The sequence below is a fragment of the Anarhichas minor genome, unplaced genomic scaffold (assembly GCF_050575085.1).
Source record: "Anarhichas minor isolate MPS153535 unplaced genomic scaffold, ASM5057508v1 ptg000129l, whole genome shotgun sequence".
Classification (NCBI taxonomy): Eukaryota; Metazoa; Chordata; class Actinopteri; order Perciformes; family Anarhichadidae; genus Anarhichas; species Anarhichas minor.
This window is the reverse complement of record NW_027466575.1, coordinates 515,429-536,383: the sequence shown is the minus strand read 5'-3', so window position 1 is coordinate 536,383 and position 20,955 is coordinate 515,429. Positions and strand designations below refer to the sequence as shown.

At 41.2% G+C, this 20,955-nt stretch overlaps 1 protein-coding gene across 6 annotated transcripts; it reads left to right on the top strand.

Annotated features, from left to right (window-relative positions):
* The first annotated feature begins 7,550 nt into the window (after window positions 1-7,550).
* On the top strand, window positions 7,551-20,696 carry LOC142941103 (globoside alpha-1,3-N-acetylgalactosaminyltransferase 1-like). 6 transcript variants are annotated; one of them, XM_076083376.1, is made up of 12 exons: window positions 7,593-7,635; window positions 8,522-8,594; window positions 8,918-9,004; window positions 11,778-12,007; window positions 12,797-12,829; window positions 14,187-14,246; window positions 14,442-14,474; window positions 14,550-14,684; window positions 14,770-14,902; window positions 14,993-15,191; window positions 16,112-16,331; window positions 16,455-20,696. In XM_076083376.1, exons 4-12 carry the CDS (start codon window positions 11,946-11,948, stop codon window positions 16,594-16,596), a joined length of 1,017 nt encoding a protein of 338 aa, XP_075939491.1. In that variant the 5' UTR covers window positions 7,593-7,635; window positions 8,522-8,594; window positions 8,918-9,004; window positions 11,778-11,945; the 3' UTR covers window positions 16,597-20,696. The 6 variants fall into 6 exon arrangements, with proteins under 6 accessions (XP_075939490.1, XP_075939491.1, XP_075939489.1 ...); XM_076083374.1 differs by having other exon boundaries at window positions 7,593-8,244; XM_076083373.1 differs by having other exon boundaries at window positions 7,593-8,594; window positions 8,918-8,973.
* The last annotated feature ends 259 nt before the right edge of the window (window positions 20,697-20,955 follow it).

Below are 20,955 nucleotides of genomic sequence, written 5' to 3'. Positions count from 1 at the left end.
CACATCGACTCTCAGGATGCGGTTTAACCCCCAAATATTTCAGTTTACATTTACAGAGAAGAGACGAGGGAGACGGTTTGACACGAGGCAGGAAGTTCAGCCTCGCTCGGCGTTTAGACAGAAAAGAAAGAGCGAAGACAGAGAACCATCGAGGATCTCTGAAAACAGGAAGGAAACCACGTAACTCCTTCTGAGGTTTTTCAGTACAACTCTTCTGAATGACTTTCAGCTGCAGTTTGTTCAGAAATGTGATAATGAAGGAAAGTCCTCGTCCTTCACTCCTTCTGTTTCATTCGGTTTCCACTTCGCTTCAGCTGGAAGGAAAATAAAGAAACAAACTCTGCTGCGTCCGCTCTCTCAGTTTAAAGGCTTCATCGTCTGTTTCAGCACATTTTCCATTAAACATAAATAGTCACATAATTAAATACCCGGCACTGCTCTTAGGAAAAAACAACTGTACATTGTTATATAAATGATTCAGTGTAAGAAATTATTAGCGAATAAAATAGTTCGAACATGAAATTATATCAATAAATTGCTGCTGCCTGTGGCCGAATTATCAGATAACCTGAAAAAAATATCTAAAAACATGTCTTTGTTCTCTGTAGTCCCTTTGTTTTGTTTTTAGTTTGAAGCAGAATAAATGTCGTAAACAGTGAAACAGAATAAATGTCGTAAACAGTGAAACAGAATAAATGTCGTTAACAGTGAAACAGAATAGATGTCGTTAACAGTGAAACAGAATAAATGTCGTTAACAGTGAAACAGAATAAATGTCGTTAACAGTGAAATGGAATAAGTGTCGTTAACAGTGAAACGGAATAAATGTCGTTAACAGTGAAACGGAATAAATGTCGTTAACGGTGAAACGGAATAAATGTCGTTAACAGTGAAACGGAATAAATGTCGTGAACGGTGAAACGGAATATATGTCGTTAACGGTGAAACGGAATAAATGTCGTTAACATTGAAACAGAATAAATGTCGTTAACAGTGAAACAGAATGAATATCGTTAAAGAGTGAAACAGAATAAATGTCGTTAACAGTGAAGCAGAATAAATGTCGTTAACGGTGAAACAGAATAAATGTCGTTAACAGTGAAACAGAATAAAAGTCGTTAACATTGAAACAGAATAAATGTACTAAAGATGCTCTACTAAGTACTAAAGATGCTATACTAAGTACTAAAGATGCTCTACTAAGTACTAAAGACGCTCTACAAAGTACTAAAGATGCTCTACTAAGTACTAAAGACGCTCTACTAAGTACCAAAGATGCTATACTAAGTACTAAAGATGCTCTACAAAGTACTAAAGATGCTCTACTAAGTACCAAAGATGCTATACTAAGTACTAAAGACGCTCTACTAAGTACCAAAGATGCTATACTAAGTACTAAAGATGCTCTACAAAGTACTAAAGATGCTCTACTAAGTACTAAAGATGCTATACTAAGTACTAAAGACGCTCTACAAAGTACTAAAGACGCTCTACTAAGTACTAAAGATGCTATACTAAGTACTAAAGACGCTCTACTAAGTACCAAAGATGCTATACTAAGTACTAAAGATGCTCTACAAAGTACTAAAGATGCTCTACTAAGTACTAAAGATGCTATACTAAGTACTAAAGACGCTCTACAAAGTACTAAAGACGCTCTACTAAGTACTAAAGATGCTATACTAAGTACTAAAGACGCTCTACAAAGTACTAAAGACGCTTGTCATGAAGGGGTTGAATAATTTTGACACTGCAGTAGTCATTAAAAGTGTAATTAGGGCCCGAGCACCGACGTAGTCGGAGCGGAGGACCTATTGTTATTCTAATGTTTATTATTATTATTTTTAGTGTTTCGCCGCAAAAAGGAGGTGCTTGGGATACTGGAAAACTTCTGAAATTTGGCACGCAAGCCAGAATTTGTGAAAATTGCAGTCTGATTGGGGTGTCCAGCTGCTGTATGAAATATTGGCTCGATAGCGCCCCCTATTGAGTAGCCCCAACATCGGGTTTCACCTAGCTGTCTGAAATTTGGTAGGTATGTGGATCGTGATGGGACGCACAAAAAATCCTCTTGGAGTTTTTCTCTAAACCAAACAGGAAGTCGGCCATTTTAAATTCTATGACGTTTTTGGACCGTTTCAAGGCGTCATACTTTAACGAACTCCTCCTAGAGATTTAACCCGATCAACTTCAGATTTGGTCAGTATGCTCTTGAGACCTTGGCAGTGAAAAGTTACTCAAAGATCAAAAAGTTATCGAACTATGTGTCCGTGGCGTGGCGTCAAAAAAACACCATTCGCCACAAAACAGGAAGTTGTTGTAACTCGGCCGTACATTGTCGAATCTGCTCCAAATCTCTCATATGTCATAACATCCTAACCCGGAACACATCTATATGATAATTTAGAATCATAGTAATAGCGCCAGCTAGTGGCAACTGGAAGTTGCAAGTTCTGTACTTTGACATCCTGCTCCTCACAGATTAATCAGATCCCTCTAAAATGTTGTCAGAACAGCCTTAAGACCCTGATAATGCTTCATTGTGAAAATTGTAAGAAGTTGTTGAAGGGCGGCGACGTGGCGGTTCGGCGAATTTCGATCCTTCGCCATGAACGAATAAACTGATGTAACTCGACTCCACATCATCAGATCTTTACCAGATTTCACATGTTTGATTAGATTCCAGGCCTGAAGACATCTGCAGGCCAATTTTGAATCATAGGCATAGCGCCACCTACTGGTAACAGGAAGTTAAAGTCTTTATACTTTGGCTTGTTTCTCTTAGTAGGTAAATCAAATCAACATCAAATTACTTCCACACAAATATAAGAAGTTCATAATGCCAGTTCATGAAGCTTTTGATGTTTTGTCGAACGCCGTTGCCGTGGCGACGCAGCCTTTGCCGTGAACAACGAAGGTAATTTTGAGAGGCTAAAAATGTTCGAAACATAAGCAAACTTGGCACACAGATTTAAAGGCGAAAATGTAGTTATATAATGTGATTTTATTGGTTCAGAGTGGCAAATCGGCTCAATAGCGCCCCCTACAAAATCTCGACGAAGCAGCCCTCGCAGTATGTTTGACCTAAATGTATGAAATTTGGTAGGAACATGTATCACATATGGACTTAAATAAAAGTCTCTTGGGGCCATGCTCTAAACCCAACCGGAAGTCAGCCATTTTGAATTTGTTATGAATTTCTAGTGTCGTTTTTGTTATTTCCAGGCGCTGCACTTTAACGAACTACTCCTAGGGAATTAATCAGATCAACTTCAAATTTGGTCGGTACAATCTAAAGACCTTTGTGATGAAAAGTTACTCAAAGCTTGTTGTTTCGTGAAAAGCTGTTGCCGTGGCAATGCATTCTTCACCATGAAAAATTAAGATGTTTTTGAGAGGCTAGAAATGCTCGAAACATAAGCAAACTTGGCATACACATTTAAAGCCCAAAATGTAGTTATATAATATGATTTTATTGGTTTAGAGTGACAAATCGGCTCAATAGCGCCCCCTACAAAATTTCGACGAAGCAGCCCTCGCTGTACGTTTCACATAGATTTACAAATTTTGGTAGGCACATGTATCACATGTGGACTTAAAATAAAGTCTCTTGGGACCATGCTCTAAACCCAACCGGAAGTCATTTTGAATTTTGTATGAATTTCTCGTGGTTTTCTTCCATTTCCAGGTGCTGTATTACGAACTCCTCCTAGGGAATTAATCCGATCAGCTTAGAATTTGGTCAGAACAATCTAAAGACCTTAGCGATTAAAACTTACTAAAAGCTTTAGGTTTCATCGAACGACGTGGATATGGTGTGATGGCCATTTTACATGGTTCACCATCATCCATCAAGCTGTTGTAACTCGACTGTACTTTATCAAAACTGTCCCAAACTTGACGTGCTTGTTGACTGTCATGGCTTTAGGACTTCTGCATGCCAATATTAACTCATAGTCATAGCGCCACCTACTGATAAGCACGGACGTAAGCAGGATTCTATAATTACAGCGGCCCAAACACTGAACTTATTGAAAGGGTTTGTGGGCACACCATGAGAAAAAGACTTCTCTGATCTAAATATGTGCAAACTAAGATGCTTGGAGAGCAAAAGTTAGATAACAGTGGATTTTCAAACCATGTCAGTGGGCATTAGTATAAATCATCTGTCCAGAGCTTCTTCATGACAATCAGGTTAAACGTTACAATGAATGCTTCACACTACAATCTAAAGTTACAGAATAAGTTAAAATGAAATCAGTGTTAAATTAAAGTGTTCAAGTAACAGCAAATGGCACTACTGTTTTGTTAACTTTCATGTAAGTCCAAATACAATCAGCAGGACACTGCAGGGAGTTGAACCCCATTTGAACCCCATCCCAGTAAACTGACAGTCTGTTATGTTACAAACACTGAAGCACATTCACACACATTCATTTTCTTAATGATCTTTAAAGGCTTACATTTATGATTGTATCAGATTTACACTCAAAACATTTGAGGCTTAAGACCTGGCAACATGATCTTGCTACGCTGCTGGTCTACGCAGGAAATATCTCACGCATGCACGCAGTGTATGACAGTCACAGAAATGCATGGCCAGAGTCCTGCTAGTACCCTCGACGTGCGTGAAGTTGCGAGGGCCCGATCAATGCTGCTCGCAGCTTTAATTTTGTGTTGAATTTGGAGAAACCACTTGTAGTAATAGTTGTGTTGAGCTATTTAAATTGTCCTTGTTTGAGTTGTTTATTGAAAACAGCTGAAAGTTTGTAAATGTTGCCAATAAACCTAATTTGCAATGGGGGTTGAATAATTTTGAGTGCAACTGTATATATATATACGTATATATATATACGTATATATATATATTAGTGCTGGGCAACGATTACAATTTTTAATTGCGATTAATCGCATGATTTTCTGCGATTAATCTCATTGTTATGCGCAAAGTTCAATAATGAATTCAAAAGTAGAGTATTGTGCACTTTTATTTTGAAAGTGCTGCTATATGAACAACAGGTCAATAACATTTGGTTTAAACACTTTAAACACATCAGGTTGTTGTTAGCAGCAGTATTCCCTTTACACAGTAGCAGTTATAACACAGTTATAATGATTCTGATCATAGATATTCAGCGTTCACAACTTCATCTTCATGTGTGTAAGAGATGATATTTAAATATACTTCTTGAAAACTGCAAACCTATCTACATCATGTTTTTATGTTTGTTAAATTATCAGTAGTGATACTAAATGATGCTTATTATACATATTACAAACAAAACACTTAAAAACAATAATTTAAATGAATCATTTATTTTGTTGGTATTTTGGTCAGACACATATGCAACGCTGATTGCCGTAATATGTGTGGTATTTGTTATAAATGTATGTTGGTACATAGAGGGTGATAAGAAGCTGTACCTGGAGGGACAAAAATAATTTTAAAAACTGCGTTAACGCGCGATAAAGTAATTGTCGGCGTTAATTAATTAACACGTTAACTTGCTCAGCCATAATATATACGTGTGTATATATATATATATATATACATAATAATTGTTCTTAAATACACATGTATTATAATTTATATAAATATTTTCCCCATTATCTTATGTTCTCATTGCACAGCTCCTGTCTTCCTCAGTTGCTCTGCCTCCAGTGCAGCTTGTTTTAAGTAGAGCTTTTATCCAATCAGATCTCACCTCTGTGTCTCTAGGTAAGAACAGAGGCCCGAGGCCTGCAGACTCACAAGTGAATCCATGTGCAGTTTAAGTGAATGGGGACGATATTGTTGATTGTCATAGTGTTCAACCAATCAGATCTTTAGTTTGACATGTTGGGCGTATTCTTTGACGTGTCAGAGCTGCTAGCTGGCCTACAAGTACGTCAGCATTAACGGGCAGCTCAGTTTTCAGGTGCAGCTCTGCAGTGAGGTGCAGCGTGCGCTGTGATTGGTCAGTGGGCGAGCACGTGACTATTGTGAAACAAAACTTAACTTGCCATCAGAGCTTAGTTGGAGTAAGAGTTCAAATTGAAAGATATGGAAGAAATTATAACATTTTTAGGGGTTTGCTTGGTGTACTTTATTTATTTGTATGGACGGTGTTCCTGGCTGATAGCGTTTCATTTTAACTGAGCTGTTGGTGTTTGGAGCTATGCTACGCTAACCTGAGGACACCATAGCACGGCAGGATACTACGGTGCTTTTGAAAACCTTTGGAGAAACCAGAGTGGATCTACAACTCAACGAACACGTTCGCAGGGAAACAGCTCCACAACCGCGCCGGCGGAGGTCTGCGCCCCGGCGGAGGTGGGATCCCGGCCCCGCTGCGAACCGGCCGTCGCAGACCAGCGAAATACAACTGGGGAGGCTTGACTGACATCACTGGCGTCCATCAATGGAGAAGGACTTCTTACTGGAACTGAAACGATGTACCGTACAACCGTGGGATTGAACTCTTTAAGAAAGAAAGGCGGATGGAGTTTGTCTTTAAGTGAACAGCACTTGGTAAGTGAAGTGCGTTTGTTTGTTTGCATCTGCAGTAACGTTACTACTGTTCATTTGTCTATCGTGTGGTTTTTATGAATAACATTTGAATGGCTCGTGCTCTTGTGTGGTGGAATGCGTGGATCCGCTGCAGGTCTGCTGGATTGATTTGTTGCTTTGTTGTCATATGAACATATGTGACTGGTTCTTGTGAGTTTGTCATTGTGTTAATTACGTCGATTTGACGATGCATTGTCCGTTAATGACACAGCGTCCCGTCATGCACGGATTCATGTATCTGCACTCTGCAGTTCGTGTTTTGTAGGTGTTGAGCTTGATGTAACATTTTATTTCACTTGTCAAATGTTGCAGTGTTATGTGAATATGCGGCTTTTACATGAAACAAATAATAACCCGTAGCTGTGGCGTCATAATGAGGTGATTCAACTGTAGTAGGACAGCACTGAAGGCCCAGGTATGAAATGCACGGCCCGCCAATATACACATTGGCCATAATATCAGTTTCAGGGCACATCAGCAAATACTAAATCACTTTATTGTAATTTAAAAAGCCTTTTATATATCCGAACAAGAAAATGGACGAGATAAAATAGATACATTCCTTTATTTAAGACGCTGTGTTGCGCTACTTTGCCAATAAAGTAAAAAAAAATACATTTACGGCATCACTGTTTGTGAATCAAACTAATTTACATTAAATGTGCATATACATCAAGAGACGGCACTGGTGTGCCTGTCTGACAGTGGACTACCACTTTCAAGCAGAATCTGCCTTCAGCAAACAGTGTGCTGTTGGAAAAGTACTGATATACCACTCTAAGGATCGGTACCTACCGCTGAACAACAGCAGCATACCACTCTAAGGATCAAAAGAACACCTCATCCTTCAGTTTATCACAATTTATCATCTCTTTATGTTTATGTCATTATTTGGGTTCAAATTAACATTTTCAAACCCTGCTTCCTGGTTCAGCGACCTGTTGACGTCACTTGTTTACCTGAGGTGAGGGGCGGAGCCTCAGGCGCTCCCTGAACAGGAAGTAGCCCGGATGTTGGGCGGTGTAACCGTATAAGTTACACTTCCTGTTTCAGAGAACAGAGAGTGAGCGCACGCTGCTTACACGGTGAGTCTCTGGTGTTTTTGAGTGTTTTTCTGTGTTTCTCGTTGGTTCTCTCTGTCGCTTCCGGTCGTCTCGCGGTGGTCGGTGGTCCTGCTTGGAGCGCGAGCGTAAACGCGGAAATACCCACAGCGGGACCGTCAGATGACGCATAGAGGATCAATAATCCGTTATCGATCCCGGTCATGTCTGGTCTGGTCCAGGTGATGCATATATATATATATATATATGAATTGCTGTAAATTGTTGATTTCCAACAGTATCTTACAGTATTTCATAATAACTAACATACAGTTAAATGTTCATCCCTTGCATGTAAATTAACAGTTAATGCCGTCAATTAACAATAGCAGCATAATACAGTATATTTTGTGAAGTGGTGGATACACGCTTCTCTATACAAGTTCAGTGAATCACGATCCATCCACATCGTACTGTCTATTGTAGGTTAATGTGTCTGTAATGACGTTAGACTATTTTTATTATTCAAACTGCTTATTGCCTAAAAGTCATTTTTGAGTGATAAGACGTGACCGACTGCTTGTGAACGTGATTTTGGAAACAACAGCTTCAGTTCATCCTTCACAGCCATGTGGAGATCAACGAGGAGCCGAGGTAACTTGTTTTGTCTTCATGATTATTGAACTGTTAACATCTCCGATAATGTTTCACTGGGTCTGTTTCATTACATCAGGTTGGTAATATTAGTGGAGCTAACGTTAGCTCTGTGACGTTAGCTAGCTCGAGCTCAAGTAGCCTTAGAAAGGTTAGCTAGCTAACAGCATAGCAAGTTAAGTTAACATAAATAAAGTTAATCACCAATTACAGTGTTAAGATGTAACGTTAGTAACCTAACTTGTGTGTACTTGTGCTCTCATTGGACTGACTGTAGGACCGCAAACGGGACGATTATCAAAAGGGAGAGAGGACCAGAAATCACGACGTGTTCAAGACGAACAGTTGCGGTAACGCTAACAGTAACGTTACGTGTGTGTTATCCCAGGAGCAACATTAACACCAGATCAAACTCATTTTAGTGTTGAACGTTAGCCCATTGTGGTCCATTGTCTTAGCTTCATTTCTTCACCTAACGTGATCAGCTCATCACACAGTCTGTTCATTTAAACTGTATGCTATTGTTGTTACTTGCACTGATATGTAAACACATGTGAGGCACATGCAAACCCACAGCTGCACACCCAAAGCTTTTTCTAAGTGTGTTCATCCTGGATGTCATAGAAGTTTACAGAAGTTCAGAACATTGTGTTTTTATTTTGTTTGTTTACAGTCACTCATCAGAGATTGAGGAAACCAGCCAGATGCTGCAGTCAAGTCCTCTTTAAGGTGTTCTCTCTCCTTATTGTTTCATTCATGTGTGAGTTCATGCAGTTCAACTTAACTATAAATGTGTACAAGACTTGTTAACAAGCAGACTGTGAAGCAGTTCTATTACACTGTTCTTGATACTATTTTAAATCAGCGTTTCACTCTTAATGCTATTTTAATTCAGTGTCTGAGGGAGTGACGCCGAGATTGAAAAGTGTCCGATGGTTTGCTGCTGGTGTTCAGCGGTAGGTACCGATCCTTAGAGTGGTATGTCAGTACTTCGGCACACTGTTTCCTGAAGGCAGGTGCCGCTTGAAAGTTCATATCAGTGGTATGTATATACTGTGTGTGTGTGTGTGTGTGTGTGTGTGTATAATATAGTATATACACATACATACATAGGCCATGTGTGTATAATATAGTATATACACATTGGCCATAATATCAGTTTCAGGGCACATCAGCAAATACTAAATCACTTTATTGTAATTTAAAAAGCCTTTTATATATCCGAACAAGAAAATGGACGAGATAAAATGGATACATTCCTTTATTTAAGACGCTGTGTTGCGCTACTTTGTCAATAAAGTAAAAAAAAAAAAATACATTTACGGCATCACTGTTCGTGAATCAAACTAATTTACATTAAATGTGCATATACATCAAGAGACGGCACTGGTGTGCCTGTCTGATAGTGGACTACCACTTTCAAGCAGAATCTGCCTTCAGCAAACAGTGTGCTGTTGGAAAAGTACTGATATACCACTCTAAGGATCGGTACCTACCGCTGAACACCAGTAGCATAACATCAGCCACTTTTTTCGATCTCGGCGCTACTGGTCTGAGGTTATCCTCATGAGTTCAGTTAAGCCGGTAATTAAAGATTTTATTGGTTTTCTTCTAAACATTCAGTACATTGTGACGTAATACAAATGTCCCTTTATTATTTGTCTTGAGAACATGTAATAAACTGCAACAATTATTTATTGAATGTCTATTGTTATTCTTTTATTTGTTGGGAATTAAATGCAAAAGTATTGGACCTTTTGTAAATAAACGGTAACATTCTGGCATATACCGTAAAACCCAGTTATCCTACTATCACATAACGTAATCCAGTATCCCGTAAAATACTGTAAAAGTGAATTATGGTAGCTTCACCGTAAAACAACAGTAACTTACTGGCGTCCCTGCTGCCAGTAAGTTACCGTTATACCATTATTTTACTGTGTGTGTGAGAGAGAGACAGACAGACCCTGATGTTCTGGGTTAGCATTGTAGAAAGTATTGTGGGAGTTTTCTCCACCAGGATAGGAGTGGACCCATCTTCATCCTCAGACCCATTGAACAGAAAAACATTCTCCTGTAAGAGACCAGGAAGCACGACTTAGAATGTTTCATTAACCCTCTTTACCTACGTACACACATACAGCTACACACACAGCTACATTCACACACACACACACTCTCACTCACACACACACACAGCTACATACACACACACACACTCTCACACGCACACAGCTACACTCACACACGCTCTCACACACATGCACACATTTATACATGTTAAAAAGAGTGAACTGTGTTCTGTGCAGCTACACTCCCAAACAAAAGGTCACGCCGACTTAATCCTCATTTCATTGGACACAGACATGTCAGGTGATAGTATACGTTAAACATGTCGGGTGATGGTATACGCTGTATATACGTTAAACAGGTCAGGTGATGGTATACGTTAAACATGTCAGGTGATAGTATATGCTGTATATACGTTAAACAGGTCAGGTGATGGTATACGTTAAACATGTCAGGTGATAGTATATGCTGTATATACGTTAAACATGTCGGGTGATAGTATACGTTAAACATGTCGGGTGATAATGTACGTTAAACATGTCAGGTGATGGTATACGTTAAACAGGTCAGGTGATGGTATACGTTAAACATGTCAGGTGATAGTATATGCTGTATATACGTTAAACAGGTCAGGTGATGGTATACGTTAAACATGTCAGGTGATAGTATATGCTGTACATACGTTAAACATGTCGGGTGATAGTATACGTTAAACATGTCGGGTGATAATGTACGTTAAACATGTCAGGTGATAGTATACGCTGTATATACGTTAAACATGTCAGGTGATAGTATATGCTGTATATACGTTAAACATGTCAGGTGATGGTATACGTTAAACATGTCAGGTGATAGTATATGCTGTATATACGTTAAACATGTCAGGTGATAGTATATGCTGTATATACGTTAAACATGTCAGGTGATAGTATACGTTAAACATGTCAGGTGATAGTATATGCTGTATATACGTTAAACATGTCAGGTGATAGTATATGCTGTATATACGTTAAACATGTCAGGTGATGGTATACGTTAAACATGTCAGGTGATGGTATACGTTAAACATGTCAGGTGATGGTATACGTTAAACATGTCAGGTGATGGTATACGTTAAACATGTCAGGTGATAGTATATGCTGTATATACGTTAAACATGTCAGGTGATAGTATACGTTAAACATGTCAGGTGATAGTATACGTTAAACATGTCAGGTGATGGTATATGCTGTATATACGTTAAACATGTCAGGTGATGGTATACGTTAAACATGTCAGGTGATGGTATACGTTAAACATGTCAGGTGATGGTATATACTGTTTTCAAGTTAAAAACAATTAAAAATAGGATTAGGTCCATAGAGGGTTAAATAAATAGAACCTATGAAAACGTGTTGAGTCATGTTATGTTTCACGTCTGTCTGTCTGTCTGTCTCGAGATAAACTTGAACTCTACTTCACAGTTTGAGAGTCTGGATTTATCTGAACCTGCTGATCGACTACAGACTGAACAGGACCAGGACTAACCAAGAGTAGCTACTCCTAAGAGGATCTGGTCTCAGTGGATCAAGTCTGGATTAAGGATTCTGACCGTGTGGATCAGGACTAAAGTGGTGGACTGAGACTCTAAAATGAAGCACTTGATCAACACTAAAGCTTTGACTGTGGTCGTGCTGTCGGCTCTGATGCTGGGGTGAGTACTACTGCTACTACTACTAATGTTACTACTACTGCTACTACTACTAATGTTACTACTACTACAGCTACTAATATTACTGCTGCTGCTACTGCTGCTGCTGCTACTACTACTACTGCTGCTACTACTAATGTTACTACTACTGCTGCTACTACTACTAATGTTACTGCTGCTGCTGCTACTATTGCTGCTGCTACTAATGTTACTACTACGACTACTACTGCTGCTACTACTACTAATGCTACTACTACTAATGCTACTACTACTAATGTTACTACTACTACAGCTACTACTATTACTGCTACTACTACTACTATTGCTGTTACTACTACTACTATTGCTGCTACTACTAATGTTACTACTACTACAGCTACTACTATTACTGCTGCTGCTACTGCTACTACTACTAGTGCTGCTACTACTACTAGTGCTATTACTACTACTAATGTTACTACTACTACAGCTACTACTATTATTGCTGCTGCTACTACTACTATTGCAATTACTACTACTACTAATGTTACTACTACTACAGCTACTACTATTACTGCTGCTGCTACTACTACTACTAGTGCTGCTACTACTAATGTTACTACTACTACAGCTACTACTATTACTGCTGCTGCTACTACTACTATTGTTACTACTACTACAGCTACTACTATTGCTGCTGCTACTACTACTATTGCTGATACTACTATTACTACTGCTACTACTACGACTACTACTGTTTGAAACGCATATACTGCTTTTAATGATCGATTGTGTTTCTATTTGAACCCACAGAGTCCTGTTCTGCTACATCTCCCTGTCCTACAGGTAGTATAACATAATAATATATATATATATATTAATAACTAGTGCTGGGCAAGTTAACGCATTAATTGATTAACGCCGACAATTGTTTTGTCGCGTGTTAACGCAGTTTATTTTTTTATTATTAAGCGGACATTTTTAACACCAGGCCAACCGGCCGGCAGCGAGCAGTGAACAGCTGTTTGTGTGGCGTCTCTTCCGTCTCTCCCTGTTTCCTTCACCTACATTCCCCTGGGTCCTAAGCCCCTCCATGTACAGCTTCTTAACACCCTCTATGTACCAACGTACATTTATAACAAATACCACACATATTACGGTAATCAGCGTTGCATATGTGTCTGACCAAAAAAATAAATGATTCATTTAAATTATTGTTTTTAAAGTGTTTTGTTTGTAATATGTATAATAAGCATCATTTAGTATCACTACTGAGAATTTAACAAACCTAAAACATGACGTAGATAGGTTTGCAGTTTTTAAGGTGTATATTTAAATATCATTTCTTACACACATGAAGATAAAGTTGTGAACACCGGCTGAATATCTATGATCAGAATCATTATAACTGTGTTATAACTGCTACTGTGTAAAGGGAATACTGCTGCTAACAAGAACCTGATGTGTTTAAAGTGTTTAAACCAAATGTTATTGACGTTTTGTTCATATAGCAGCACTTTCAAAATAAAAGTGCGCAATACACTACTTTTGAATTCATTATTGAACTTTGTGCATAATCATGCGATGAATCGCCATTAAAAATTGTAATCGTTGCCCAGCACTAATAATAATGTTTTATAGGAACTGTATCATTTATTTAAATAATAAAGTGTGAATGCCTGATGCTGAAAAGCTGACTGATGAAGACGATGTGTGTGTTGTTTAAACTGAGAGGGTTTGATGTTTTTCTGTTCCATCCCAACATAAGTCCTACACAAAAACTACAATAAAATACACAACAAACTATAAAAAATACACAGCAAACGTCACAACAAACTATAACATATAGAAAAACCTGTGTGTGTGTGTGTGTGTGTGTGTGTGTGTGTGTGTGTGTGTGTGTGTGTGTGTGTGTGTGTGTGTGTGTGTGTGTGTGTGTGTGTGTGTGTGTGTGTGTGTGTGTGTGTGTGTGTGTGTGTGTGTGTGTGTGTGTGTGTGTGTGTGTGTGTGTGTGTGTGTGTGTGTGTGTCTCTTCAAGCAGAACATCAATCAACAGAACGAGTCAGTATAACTTTGGAACCTTTTCCCTGAGTGTGTACTGATCAGCTCCACCCTGTTCATGTAATCTATAATACAGTAAATAATAAAACTACAGAGAAACAAGTTATAGTCTCTTTTTGTATATATATATATTTCTGCACAGATTGACTGCTGATGATGTCATCCCTGTGAGTCATGAGTTCCACCTGGTGGCTCCTGATCAGTGAGTACCTTCATCAGATTATGTGTTGATTACACCTGCTAACCAGTACTTGTCCATACTCTCAGTATGATCATCAACGGACTGTACTGTTCTTTGCTAACGCTGTGGCTGAAACAACAGGAACGGTGCTAACAATGCTAACTACCCCTCAGACTGTTGTTTTGTGTTGTAATGAGAGAACTGTTTGTGTTTTAGTCTGCAGTACGAACAGCCGAGCATCCTACGAGGGTGAGTATCACTCTTAGTCCTTGTTTGCTTGCTTGTTTGTTTGTTGATGATGTCAGTCCGTGTTCTTAACCGTAGTCGTACCGACGTGGTGACGGTGACGCCCTGGCTGGCTCCTGTCGTCTGGGAGGGAACCTTTAACCCAGTTCTACTCGACAGCATCTACAAACCAAAGAACATCATCGTCTCAGCCACCGTGTTCGCTGTTGGGAAGTAAGTATGACGTCACAACGTTGTGGTTTCTACGTCTCTGCTCTGACCTTTTACCTGGAAGTGACCCCTCTGACCGTCTGGACAGGTACATCATGTTCCTGAAAGACTTCCTGGAGACAGCAGAGCAGCACTTCTTCGTTGGTTTCAAAGTGCACATTTACGTGTTCACCGACCGGCCGAATGAGGCTCCCCAAGTCAGGATGGCTGCCGGCCGTCAGGTAAACAAACACGTTGAGACTGATTTCTTCTCTTAAACTCCCACACAGGGTTCCTGATATGTTTTGATATGAAATGACTTCCTCCTCCAGCTGACGGTGCGTTCGGTGCCCAGCTCGAAGCGTTGGCAGGAGATCTCCGCTCGGAGGATGGAGCTCATCCAGACGCTGATAGAGGAGCAACTTCCGAACCGCAGAGACGACTACGTCTTCTGTCTGGACGTGGACTCCAAGTTCCACGGCCGCTGGGGGGTGGAGTCACTGGGCGGACTGGTGGCTGTGATTCATCCAGGTGAGTGGGCGGACTGGTGGCTGTGATTCAATTAAATTTATTTTTGTATAGCCCAAAATCACAAATTCCCCTCAGAGGGTTTTACAATCTGTACACATGCGACAACCTCTGTCCCAGGACCCTCACATCGGAACAAGAAGAACCCCCCCCCCCAAAAAAAACCTTTAAAGGGGAGAAAAGAGGAAGAAACCTTAGGAAGAGCGACAGAGGAGGGATCCCTCTATCAGGATGGACAGAGGTGTGATAAATGTCATGTGTACAGAATGAACAACACATTCAATGCATATGACAGAACCACTGCAGGAGGCAGGACCACGGTCCAGGTATAACCAGGATCCACAGGACCTGAGGCGAGAACAGCACAGAGACTCTGGTGAAGAAGCAAAGTCAGTAATGAGCGTCTAGGCCTAAAGCAGCATATCTAGGGGCTAGTCCAAGGCAAACCCGAGCCGGCCCCAACTATAAACCCGATCCGGCCCCAACTATAAACCCGATCCGGCCCCAACTATAAACCCGATCCGGCCCCAACTATAAACCCGAGCCGGCCCCAACTATAAACCTGAACCAGCAGGAACGTTTAACGCGATAATAACGCAGCACTAATTATTAGTTAGTTATTAAGTACAGTGATCATGTGAACAGACACAAACTTCTCAAAAGTCTCTCCAGCTGTTAAAGCCGACTGACAGCTGTGATCAGCTGATCCGCCGTCATCGGAAACAGATGTCGCTTCACGTGACGCTGCAGAGGAATCTCTTAAAAAATATTTCCTCGTTTCCTCTCTCCTCGCATGGCTTCCTTGCATCTCTCCATGCATCCCTGTTGCGAGGGACTATGACGCAAGGAAAGGGGATGCAATTAACAGACTTGGGAAGTACCCTCAGTCTCCATAAACAGGTATTGGTTCCTTTGGTCTGCAGGTTACTATAAAGACGGACGCAGCACGTTCCCTTACGAGCGGAGGCCCGCCTCCAGAGCCTACCTGGCCCCTGGGGGGGGGGACTTCTACTACTGTGGGGGGGCGTTTGGAGGTCTTCTGCAGGAAGTACATCAGCTCGCCAAAACCTGCCGCTCCAACTTTGAGGCTGATGCCCAGGAGGGCATTGAGGCTGCCTGGCAGGAGGAGAGTCACCTGAACAGGTAGGCTGGAGGAGAGTCACCTGGACGGGTAGATGGGAGGAGAGAGGGAGATGGGAGGAGAGACATCTTGTGTTGAATCTTGTCGTACATTCTAATGACTGTAGTTCCTGTTCCTGTGTTTAGGTACATGTGGATCAACAAGCCCACTAAGGTGCTCTCACCTGAGTACCTTTGGCAGGACTTTAAACCCCAAAATCCCGAAGTTCACATCATCAGGTTCTCTGGAGTCGTGAAGAACTACGCTGCGATCCGACCCAACGCCTGAGAGTCCGGAGCGGACTGAAAGGTTTTGGAAAAGCTACATCTGCACACCGTAAACTCTGGAGGGGATTCACACACCTGTCGCTCAACACCTGAGGCTCCACCTACCTCACCTGACGGAGTCCCAACCTAAACCACTAACATAATTATAGTAGACTAAAGAAGCACTTCCTGTCGTTACACTGGGTCTCTGATCCGCCCCCCCTTCAAACTCAGGACCTGGAGCTAAAGTTGTATCTCTAAATTATTTTAGCCGAATATCTTTTTCTCGTTCGTCTCTCTTCTTCTAACTTGTGTTTGACGTTAAGGCTTTACAGACGCTAGCGTTACCCAGATCGCATGAAATACCCATAGAACCAGGTATGCTAACAGCAGCTAACCTCTACAAAGCTAAGAGCTGATCAAGTCTTTGTCAGGGCTCACGCGAGTCCTTCAGGTTTTAAATTGAATGCAGGAAATTAGAAGATTTAGGCCTAAGAAAAAGTCTAAAATTGTCTTAAATAGTTTGTGTAGGTCTTAAAATAAGTGATGGTTGGAATATACCATCATGTCTATTAGGGCTGCAACAACGAATTGATAAAATTCGATTATTAAAAGAGTTGGCAACGAATTTCATTATCGATTCGTTGTGTCGCGCAATTATAGATAGATAGATATGTACTTTATTCATCCCCAGGGGGAAATTTGTATGTTACAGCAGCAAGACACACCAAGAAGCAAAGTAACAGAGTAACCAAAAATATTAAGTATTAAAAAATGCACAATACAATAACAGAGTAGGACAAATTAAATATCAGAATATAGAATATATAAGATAAAACAACAAAAATGCAAGGTATATACAATGAAATAGAATAGTGTTAAATTAACTAACTAGGTGAAAAACAGTAGTGCAAAAATCAACCCAAGCAATTATTACGGCACTCAATAAGTCGCGGAGATGTTTGAGTATAAAAAGAAAAACTTGAGTTGAGCGCGGTCTAGCAAGCCACACGTCGCTGTTTACTACAGCTGTATGAACACAAAATAAACAGATCTGGCTGATTTAACGGCAACAAACCGACAAAAAGGGACTCCGAAATAACTACGTAATGATGCCGATTTGTACTTGTCTTCTCAATGGAGCTCGGATGGGTCGGTGCTAGGCTATGCTAACATTGTAGCAACTCCACCAACACTCAGAATAACGTCATCTAGACGTAAATACGGCAGCATCTATTCATTGTTTGTACCATATGGTTTACACACACACATGTATACACATAGTTGGTCCGGTCTCTATTGTTATGAGGTATCGTAGAGCTCTGGGTGAACACAGACGGCTACAGTATTTATTTCCTGATTCAACAACGTAAACATGTTGGAGTCCTTGATGAGGAGGAAGGGAGTTCAACAGCAGGGTAAATCACTGCAGAATCCTACTTTTGTTCCGTTTTGAAGTGAGGAACGTAACGTCCCTCCAGTAGCTCTTCTGGTGCTGGTGTTTACTCATTATCCAGCTTGACAAGCATGACAAGTTAGCGTTAGCTTGTTAATAACAGTAGTAAAGCAGGGGTGGTATAGTTTGTAAGACTAAAGACACGTTTTTATTCACTCGCCTTTTTTGGCCCATTAATAACCGATTCATCGATTAATCGAAAAAATAATGGCCAGATTAATGGATTATTAAAATAATCGTTAGTTGCAGCCCTACTGCATATCAATCAATATGACGGTTTTACACAACCTCGTCCATCAAGTCACGTTACGTTACCAGCTTCTGAAGCTTCAGGTTTTATATTCAGACTTCTGATTAAATTCTGCTTCAGACGTAATACTCTGTTTACAGAGTAACTAATACTTGTATTTGTAGTTCCTGGTACCGGGTCCATCACCGTGGTTACATAATGTTACAATGGAAGCTGGTCTGTTTTTAAAACGTTGAGCCGTAGAACACCAAACTCACAGCATCTCGTTGAAGGGTGATGTTGTATATAATATATATATATATATATATATTAGTCCTGGGCAAGTTAACGCGTTAACGCATTCATTAATTAACGGCGACAATTATTTTATAGCGCGTTAACGCATTTTTTACATTTATTTTTATTTTGAAAGTCCGTTGCTCACTGGCAGCGGTGGAGGAATGGAGACTACTGGACATCGCTGCGGTAAAGTCAGCAGACACTCAGATCTACGTGGTCAACTCAGCAGACACTTACATGTTAGTGCACCTATATGCTGACATTCACGGTAAACGCATTTAAACGGCACAGATCGGGAGCGAGCGAAGGACTTTGAAAGTTAGCGGAAAGATTAACGTGAGACAACATCCGGTTTCTTCAGACGAACATCCGGTTTTCAGAATAAGATGCCAACAAAGTATGAATTATATTCACATTAAGTATAAAACATGCTACCTGCATCTCGTGAGTTAAAGGGAAAATACACCTAAATTGTGTGTAAAGTGTCTTTATTCTTTGATCGCTGGGTCACCTTCATCACCTCTGAGTTACAGCATCATAGTGATGAACAGTAGAGCTGCATTCACATGCTCTGACTGTCATGAAGACACAACACACACATGTAGATGAAACTTGCTGAAACATGTTATTCCTGTTGCACAGCAGTGGAACGTGTCACACACAGCATAGATGAGTGGGTTGAGGAGCATCAGAGGAGGTTGGGCTGTGCCTACGCTCGGGCTAGAAAGAACATGGAGCATGCAGCGGAAGCTCGTAAAAGGTATGCAGGCACGCCTGAAGGTGACCATCCTTTACAACCAGGCCAATTTGTGTATGTAAGGAATCGTCAGTTTTCAGGTAGGCATAAGATTCAGGATGTGTGGCTTCCCACCCCTTACCGAGTCATAGCTCAGCGGGGTGGTGACCTGCCTGTGTATTCTGTTGTCCCGATTGATTTCTCGAAACCCCAATGCAATCTACATAGAAATGAGTTGCACATTTGTGGTCCAGGCGTACAGATGGATGGGCAGGGACCGGGGAGTGGCTGGGTCCTCACTTCCTGAGGTGGAGTCCGATTCGGACGACTCTCTGCTTGCAATGATCTGGGCCGATGGGGAGCATTGTGAAGGGAAAGGGGGAAAGGGAGAGGGAAGTGGGCTCAGAAGGGCTGTCTCCCCCCCCGTCCTACGGGGGCTACCCCCTCTGTGGGCGAGGAGGGACTGAGTGCAGGTGAGAGTACACATGCCCTGCATTCACCACGGACACTGCCATCACCTGTGCCTTCGCCATTACCTCCACTTCGGAGGTCCAAGCGTACTACTGCGGGGGTTCATTCTAACCTGCACCGGCTGCCGAGGTCTGCGGTAAGCCATCTAAGGGGGAAGGTTGATGTGGGATCTGGAGGGGACATATGCCATCAGTGGGACACTGATTGATTAAGGGGGGGGTGGATGTAACCAAGTGGAACTGACGGGGTGAAACTATGGGGTCCGCCGGACCGGTAATGAGGTGCACGGTCCTGATTAGGTGAAAGGATGCACCTGCTGGCAAATCGCGTCCTTTGTCTTTCTCTCCGCCGTCACGAGCGGCTGTGCTGAATCTGCTCTCTGTCTCCGCCGCCACAAGCGGGGGGTGCTGAGTCCAACTACTTTCTCTCCCACAACAAGCGGAGACGTAGCGTGAGGCCGCATAAGTTGCGTCGGTAGCGCAGTGTCTGGGAGGCATCAGTTACGGAGGGGACAGCGTGTGTTTGGGGGATGGCTGATTCAGGTATATATATATTTTTATGCATTTCATGTGCTGGGGAAATTCGGTACAATTAAGGAATATGTAATGTTGTATTTGTGTTATTTTAGAGCTTCCTGAGCAGTGCACCCAATGGTAGCTGGGGGGGAATCCAGGTGGGGGTGGCTGGGTTGCTGAACAGGTGGGTGGAAGTATAATCTGTTGAGTTTGTTTTCTGTTTATTGGCAGTTATTCGTGATTACTTATGTTTTCGTTTTTATTTCTTTTCTAGTTAGTGGGAGTATTTTGCTTTAAATTGTTTGTGATGCCAATCTTAGCGCATGGTCTGTGAACTCCTCCTGCCCGCTAAACCAGCTGTCACTGGTTACTCCACCTAGTTATTTATACCAATAAAGTATTTATATTTTCATAACACTGCTTCCTGTGTGTACGTGTACGTTTACGGTGTTTTGAACCGGGTCTCTGTGGTAACGGGGTGCTACATCTGCACTGCCCATGTCCTTGTAGACTTTGTTATAGATGGTCTTTTCCAGATCCTTGAACGTTTTTGCAGTGACCTCAAAGTCGACTTCCTGGACTTCGGGCCACATCTTTGCAAACAGACGCCGCTAGATGGCCTCGGGTTCCTCAACGCTTCAGCTCAATTTGCATTTCCTGAATGCCCGGGAAAC